The sequence below is a fragment of the Centruroides sculpturatus genome, unplaced genomic scaffold (assembly GCF_000671375.1).
Source record: "Centruroides sculpturatus isolate CEXI.00-Female unplaced genomic scaffold, Cexi_2.0 scaffold778, whole genome shotgun sequence".
In the NCBI taxonomy this organism is placed as follows: domain Eukaryota; kingdom Metazoa; phylum Arthropoda; class Arachnida; order Scorpiones; family Buthidae; genus Centruroides; species Centruroides sculpturatus.
The window spans coordinates 8,439-16,969 of record NW_019385068.1 but is presented as its reverse complement, the minus strand read 5'-3'; the positions used below and the strand labels follow the sequence as shown (position 1 = coordinate 16,969).

General features: G+C 24.7%; 1 protein-coding gene across 1 annotated transcript; it reads left to right on the top strand.

Annotated features, from left to right (window-relative positions):
* The first annotated feature begins 937 nt into the window (after positions 1-937).
* On the top strand, positions 938-4,737 carry LOC111634183 (sodium/myo-inositol cotransporter-like). Its single transcript, XM_023378890.1, has 4 exons — positions 938-1,406; positions 2,784-2,855; positions 3,784-3,888; positions 3,983-4,737. Exons 1-4 carry the CDS (start codon positions 1,305-1,307, stop codon positions 4,112-4,114), a joined length of 411 nt encoding a protein of 136 aa, XP_023234658.1. The 5' UTR covers positions 938-1,304; the 3' UTR covers positions 4,115-4,737.
* Positions 4,738-8,531: the final 3,794 nt, after the last annotated feature.

Sequence of the window (8,531 nt, the reverse complement as noted above, 5' to 3'; positions counted from 1 at the left end):
CAACTGATAAACCAACTAAGAAATATTAAGACAAGTTAAGAAACATGTAAAGATAAAATGATGGGCAGATGCCAGATAATTAAACAATAGTAACGTTAGGAAAAGCTAAATTAATAAAATGTATATATACTAAACAAACAAGATAAAATAATATTTAATAAATTAATTAAATATTTTATATATAAAATAGGCATAAACAGAGTTGTAAAATATGTAAGTTAAAATTTTTGCATTCCTTTCCAGTTTTTCTTGATTTTATTTAGATATGCTTTTTCGAATGAATGCGTCATAAATTATATTTTACATCTTTTCAATCCATAAGAACAATTATACGATAAATTAATATAATATAAAGAAAAACGGATAGGCATGGAAACGGATAAAAAGAATGATTTACTTTCATTTTATACAACTTACTGTCTCCTATTTGATTGCATAGTCAATTATATTGACAATAAGGAAGATAAAAGGGTATAAAAATCAGGAGATGGAATTATTTATGGCTCGAAGAGATAAAACAACGTTGAGTTACGACAGAAAAATCCGCATTACTAAGCCGTAATTAATATAAATGTTTAAATTTATAAATAAGTTATAAACCAACTAAAGTATGACTTTAAAAACTGGTAATCTAAGCTTTATCATGGTTAATATATTAAAAATAAAGTTATTTTTTAAATGTCGTGATTAAAACTTTAAAAAATTGAATATTTTTAAAATCAAATTTTATAAAACAAAAAATAAAAAAAATATTAATCGAATCGAAATAAATTACGACAAAGTGCTTTATCGTAGTTTGAATATTTTCTCGGTAAAGTTATTTTAAAACATTAAATTTTTAATTAATAAATTCGGCGATTGCGTCATTCGTGTCGAAAATAACAAGTTTTGAGCTGTCACGTGATGCACTGCGTCATCGGAAGCGCAGTTGCACCGTCCTCTTCCGGTGCATGCTCAGTGTTGTTTATACCGAAGAGCCGGATAAGTCGAACGTAAGAAAGTTAAAGGTTATCAAACCTTATCGTTAGATATTCTTTCTAGTTTATAAATATTTTAATATAAAATATACACCGGCCGATAATAAATAATAGTGTCGGCGTCGACGATTTTGAATAGAATTTAAACGCCGCCTAAACCACCTTTAACGTTATAAAAGGGGGCGTAGCGAAGATTATTAAAACGTCACGAAAAGGTGATTGGTTGGAGGTTGCTATGGAAGTTTCCATTCATCGCTGTATCCATAAGAAGATTTAGGCACAAGAGACAAGCTTGTCATACGTATCCTGTCGTTGATTCTCTCGAAAATGAACGAAGAATCTTCAATAACCCGCAATATTAAACTTACAACATGGGATATTGTGGTGGTCGTTATATATTTTCTATTGGTATTAGCCACTGGATTTTACGTGAGTATAATTTCTTTATTATAGAACCTGTTTGGTAATATTATGAAATATCTTGCATTATAAATATAATTTTGTGTCATTTTTGCAATAAAATCTTTATTTTGCTTTCATTTATTAATAAAAAAAATTATTTTTTACTTCAGAAAACAGTTTTAAATATTAGAATTGGTTTTTTAATCATTATTTTTATTGTATTTTTGATTTTTTTAACTTAAAATTTTGTCTAATTTTTTTTTAATTGCTTATAATTTCTATCTTTGTTAATTACAGAAAGCGCGGTTTCACTTAAATATTATTGTCATGATAGATGTATCGAGCTTTCGATCGTTTTAACTCATTGAACTTCGAACCGATCGAATGACATTATTGAAATATCATTTCGCATCATTATTTTTATCTTTTTAAGGAGAGAGTTTAGTTAATTCCTGTTTGAAACAATCTTATTCTTATGAGAAGGTCGTAACGCAAGATGAAACATTTGTGAATGGATTAAACATTGATTAAACGTGGAAAATTTTAGTCTTTTTTATATATTTTTACTTCGTGTGCATAATAATAATAATAAAATTCCTATTGTAAAATATCATTACATCCTCGAAAATGTGATCTGTCTATTGATAAATATTTGGAATATTCTATGTAACCGGATTTTTAAAAAATCTCGAATATGCAGTATTAAATGTATATTTGCCAAGAGATATTTTTTCGTATAGTTTTTGTAGAAGAATTCACTAATTCGCATATTTTAAGATTTTTCTAGAGTATTCTCTAAACTTGGCATCCATTCCAACTGTTCTGTCTTAACGTACGCGACACGATGACACATTTGACCTTATCGCCATAGTAACATGGTGCAGTATCGGATGTAATGTATCACGAATCGAGTTTTCTGCAATTGTCAAAAATCTTGTTGTTATACACGGATACGGTTTTATCACCGTCTCGATTATTTGGCCGAGAAAACCTGCTTTTCCTCAATGGAGAATTATCGTGCAGTGAAGTAACATTGTCAATAATTTGGAGTTGAATTTTTAATTCTTAAAAATATAAATAAATAAAATTTAAAAAACTGGTTATTTTCACTTAAAAGATACGATAAATTCTAAATCTATTATTTATCTTTATTATTTATTGTAATCGTGAACTTGAATAAATTGTACAGCACATATTCTTTTGATACTTGTTAATAATTAAACATAATTGTTTTTACTTCCTGTTTAGTTCCTGTTTTTACTTCAAATAGATAAATTCTAAATTATATTTACCAAAATATTGTATAAAATATTTTATTAAAATATTTTAGTTTGTCATATTTTTTATCTTTTCATTTTTGTGATTATTTTAATTATTAAATTAATTTTCTTTATTCGTTATTAGTCTATGTGCAGAGCTAACCGGGCTACGGTCAGTGGCTACTTCTTAGCTGGAAGATTTATGTTTTGGCTTCCGGTAAGATTTTATATATTATTATTAATTTAAGCTGTTCAAATTTAAGATTTAATAATTTTATATAATATAATTTATACACCGATTTTATTTTAAAATTTTTTGTGAGATTATATTTTATAATTATTTCATGCGGCAATACGAATTTGTTGTGGATTCTGTGTATATAACTTATTTTTTTATGTCACATATCTATAAATGTTTTGAAGACACGTTGTGCAGCTTTAAAGTATCTGCTGTTTTGTATTAAAATGGTGAAATATGTAAACAGTATTTTAACATATGTAAATAAACTTCCATAAATCGTATTTTTCAAAATCAATAATATTCGCTACGACTTCGCCTGCGCCGATGCTCTGTTAATTCAACCAATTGTATATAATAAGAAACTTTTATTTTTTAAAATTACTTGGAATTTTGTTCAAATAAATTTCTCGTACTATTATTGTAAATCACTTCAATTTCTTTTAGCTGATGCCAAAGTGACGCGATATCGTCTCTTGTCAATTAATGCTTTTTATAGCGCCTGTCCACTTAATTTAAAATTTGATCAGTAATAATTTGCATATTTTATTTAGATTTTAAGCAATATTAAAATTTATTTTTTGTACCTTGTAAAAATTTCGTAAGAATATCTATATATATTTTACAAAACATGTAAATTGTTGTAAAGCGAAAAGATGTCATGTTATGTCTTTAAACGTCTATCATTTTGCTGCAGAATTGAGAAAAATCACGATGATATTTTTAAGAAATTTCAAACTACATTTTTAAATCAATAAAATTTGAGTGATTTATTTAGTTTTGTGACATTTGTAACACAAGGAAAGATATATAAATAAAAACCTTAACTTACGCTTCATTTCATATTATTACATAGGCCTACTATGTAATAATTTTCATTATTTATTCCCAGTATTTTTATTTTCAGGTTGGAGCTTCGCTATTTGCTAGTAATATTGGAAGTGAACATTTTATTGGTTTAGCTGGTTCTGGGGCAGCTGCTGGAATTGGAGTTGGGGCATTTGAAGTAAATGTAAGTTTTCCCTTTTCTTTTAATGAATGGTTTTCCAAATAAGTGTATAATTTTCGAAAATTAAAATTATATATATATTATATTATTATTTCAGGCCTTAATTATACTGCAATTGGCAGGATGGATATTTTTACCCGTTTTCATTGCGAGTAGGGTATGTTTTTTAATCTTTTTTGTTACAAACATAATGAAAGATGTGTATATGAATACTAAAGTTGTGTTATAAGTTTTTTGAAAAAACTCAAAAATGATTACATAAGTATTATAAATTATGAACTTTTGGATATGTATTATATTGATATGTATTTATTGAATATGATTACACTTTATAAATGTTTACACTGTTTTTAAATATGCAAGTTCAGTTTCATTTCTGAAATATTCCATTATTTTAAACTTCAATTACAAACTAAAAATCTCATTCTTTAATTTGTTTGCTTTACGATAATTTATTTTTAAAAAACGATAGATTAGATTACATTATACGTTTCTTTTGAAGTCCCTAACAAAATAGATGAAAAAATCGTAAAAGTCGATGGATACCGAAAAAAAAATATGCATTTACCTCTGCTTATTTCTATATATTTTTTTCGGTCGTATTTTATAGAAATTGCATTTTGAATTATTAATCACTATTAAAGTATTTTAATTCTTTTGTTAGCCATTACAGAGAATCTATCGTCTTTGTTTTTAGGAACTTTACACTTTTTTCTTAAGGGTACTTGCGTTAATGGTTTTCAAACCTGTCTATATATATTAATATTATATAATGCATATCGGTTTATTTATTAAGCTCTTTTTAATAATTTTAAAATTTTTCGGTTATAAAGTTGATTTATTTAAAACAAAAACGACCAGTTAATGAGATATTAAAAAATATATATATTCCTGAAATTTTCAAGTTTTCATTTTAAAAAACTTGAATGAGTAATTACAGTATTAAAACTAGATTCTTACCAAATGATTTCAAATTTATATTAATGTAGAAAATTAAACGATTTGCCTAATATTTCAAATTAAACGATGAGAATATGATCCGTGGTTTAAAAGATTAAATAAAATATATTTGAAGTATAATGAAACAAAAGCTGTATTCTTTTCCTCAAACATCAGTTACATATATTTTGATAACCTCAGTAATCCTTAGAATAAGGTTCATGTTGAACAAAAAAATTACGTTTGTTTAGAATTCATCAATTATAATGAATTCTTCTGGGGAATTCCCTAATGTCTTCATATTTAGCGAAAGTTATATTTTGGAAAACTATTCGGCGGAAATTAATATGAATTCATTAATTGGAATTTATATAATTTTCAGTAATCTGCTTATGTAAAATGTGAGGCAGAGGTTATTCCCCCAGTGTTTCCAGTGAAAGTTAGAGTAAATAGATTATTGTTATGCAAGTTAAATTTCAAAATTTGATTTTTTTCATGGAAAATATAGGCTTATAATCTGAAGACAATTTTGTTAATCTAGCATCAATTAATTTATTATTTAGGAAGTGATTACATTTGTTTTGGTGTGAAATTTTGTTTTTCTATTAAAACGAGCAATTATTTATTGTGACATCGTCACAATGCCGAGCTGCGATTTTTAATCATATTTTTAATGTATTTAATTTAAAACATATGCTTTCCACCTCAAATTAGTAGTGACTTGCCCCTGTAAATCATACTTTACCTTTAATAATAGAATCGTGCTGGTCATATATCTAACACCTTTCAGGGGAAAGTGTTTGAGTTGAAATAACGTGACTTCTGGTTTCCACCGGAAGTTCGTATATAGTTAATCAGGACTTCCTGTCCCTAAACTTTCTATACATAATCTCGTCTTTTATCTATAAAACTCCGTTCTCGAGATTGATGAAGGAAGGACAGATGGACGGACGACAGTGGGGATTTATAAGTCTACAATTTTTTCAAATTGCGCCCAATGACAATCTAACAGATTACAGCAAACAGTAGCATGCTGTTTTATTACATTTAAATGAATTAATAAGATGTGATTTATCGTTTCAAAATAATAATCAAGATTTATAAATAAATGATTCACTCTATAATTTTATTTTCGATCTATTATGTTCGTCTAATATAATTACAATTGAATAACGTTGTATGTTAGCATGTTTAAAATTAATGTATTAAAGCAGAACATAACTAACGTGTATACCGTAAAAACAGATTGTTAACAGCTATTTTAGTTACAGATTAATGTAAATCTAAATCTATATCATTGTGTTTGTATAATTTATATACATATAAATATATACAAACACAATAATTATTCTAATGAATTCGCAAAACATAATCCAATATAATTAAACAGATTTAATTATAAACTCCTGATATATTTTAAATTTATAAACTGTAATATGTTATGTTTGAATACTTATAACTTTTTTAAAATCATATTATTTTTAATATTTTTGTTTTGGATTTAGTTATAATTATTGACTTATCTTTTTTTTTTATTCTGAAACTGTAATTTAAAAATAATGTAAATATATAAATCTGTTTTTTAAAAACGTTTGTACTTTTGATTATTATTAAATTATAATGATTCATTAACTGATCAAATTTTGAATTGCTTTTGTTTCTACTTATTTTTTAGGTGCTAATTATTAAAACTAAATCTTTATACAATGATCACTAAAATTACAAAAAATATTAATCACAAAAAATAACATTTGACTTTACCTGAAAATTTTTAAAAATGTGGAAATGAATATTTTGAACTTAAAACAAACTTTGATTTTATTCTATTATTGTAAAATTTAATTCAATGTTATTTCAATTCAGTTATTTTATGTGAAAAAATAAATTTCGATTACAATAAACATTAATTTTACTGAACATTATAATGGTAAATAATAAAGTTACTACGATCATTTTAATGTAATATTGCTAATCCAATTTACATATTAAGTACTATATGTCATATAAATCAATGTTTCATAATTAAATTCAGTATTGTGTAATTATAACATGCTAAGTTTTTTAATTAGATCAGTGATTACATATTTTCAAATACAAACTATAAAGTTGTTTTATAAATTTTAATATAAAAATAGTTTCATGATAGTTGCACGTTTTAAAAATTAATTTCTAATTAGTCACCTTACTAAGTATTTTAAAAAATGATTATTTTAAAGTAAGTAAAAAATATTAATTTACATAATTATGTTCTGAGAATTTGTTTATTTGAAAGAAAATTATAGGCTGCTATAAGTAAAGAGAACTGAATTTGATCTAATTATACAGTATAATATTAAAATCAATAAACATCTTTTGACCTTACTGCTGAACTGTTTTTTAAATAAATCCATTTATTTACTTACGTGTTAGTTAAAGGTTAAAATGTCAATAGCACTGTATATACATTAAATACGTCATTATTTCTATCTTAGAATGATTTCTCAGTTGTGTTACTTTTTATTTGTTACAAATTAAATTTTTAAGTATTCTTATTAAGCTATTTTCTAATTATGTAATTGTAGTCTTTCAAGTAATATTTTAAAATGTAATAAAATATTTGAAAGATTTGTTTTTAATCATTAATTTAAACATTTTTAAATACAACAAATTAAAATAAACATAATAATGATGAATTAACGAATTTTCAAATTTTATTTTTTTCAATTTAAGGGTGGTTTTAAAATTTATTCTAAAATGTAACCTAAATATCAATACTACAATACTTTAAATAATGAATGAGAAAAATATTGAATTTAAACATAATTTTAATGAGTGTTTACATCTGACTACTATAAATACTTGAAAAGAGGTGAAAAAAATCAATAAAATATCAGATTCAGCTATTTTTACCTTAAATTTTTTAAATAATAATAATTCATAATATGTAAATATTACTTAAGCTCGTATTTTAATATAATTAAGTCTAGATCAATCGATGATGATAAAAAACTTATTTTCTTGTACATTTTTACCTTTGCATTTAAAGAAATAAATGTTATAAAACGAAATTTCCTTGTTAAATTTTTTTATATACAATATATAACATTGGAAAATTTTAAATTAAAATAATGTAAACTTTCAACTTCTGGACTATTCAGTGTTGAACTGCATTTTTATACTGTATATTATTACCGTAATTTAACAGTGAAACGAATTATACAATATTAACTTTCAGTTAAGTTACTTTCATTGTTAAACTATGATGAATAAGAAAAATACATCGTTTTGTTGGAGTTGAAGAGATTTCTAAAATTGTACTTTTTATAGACCTATAAGTAACAAACAAATTACAGGCATACCTCGACTTACGTCGGTTTCGAGTTACGTCGTTCCCGATTATACGTCGCTTGTTAAAAAAGTATATGGAAAAATAAAAATCAAGTTTAAGTCATTTTATTCGACTTTACGTCTGTCCGCCACAAATATTGAAGTCGTAATATCACTAGATAAACGTTTAAAGCACATAAAATCATATTAAAATATATACAAGTATGTACTGTATTTACAGTACACGCATTCGTAAATTTAGATTACTTTTTTTGTACTATATTAAAAACTAAAATTTATTTGTTTGTAAGCTTAAAATAGATTTTTATTAACCATATATTATTTAAAATGCTTTCCTAGTGATAAGTAGATTCGGAGACAGGTAAATTCGACTTACGTCG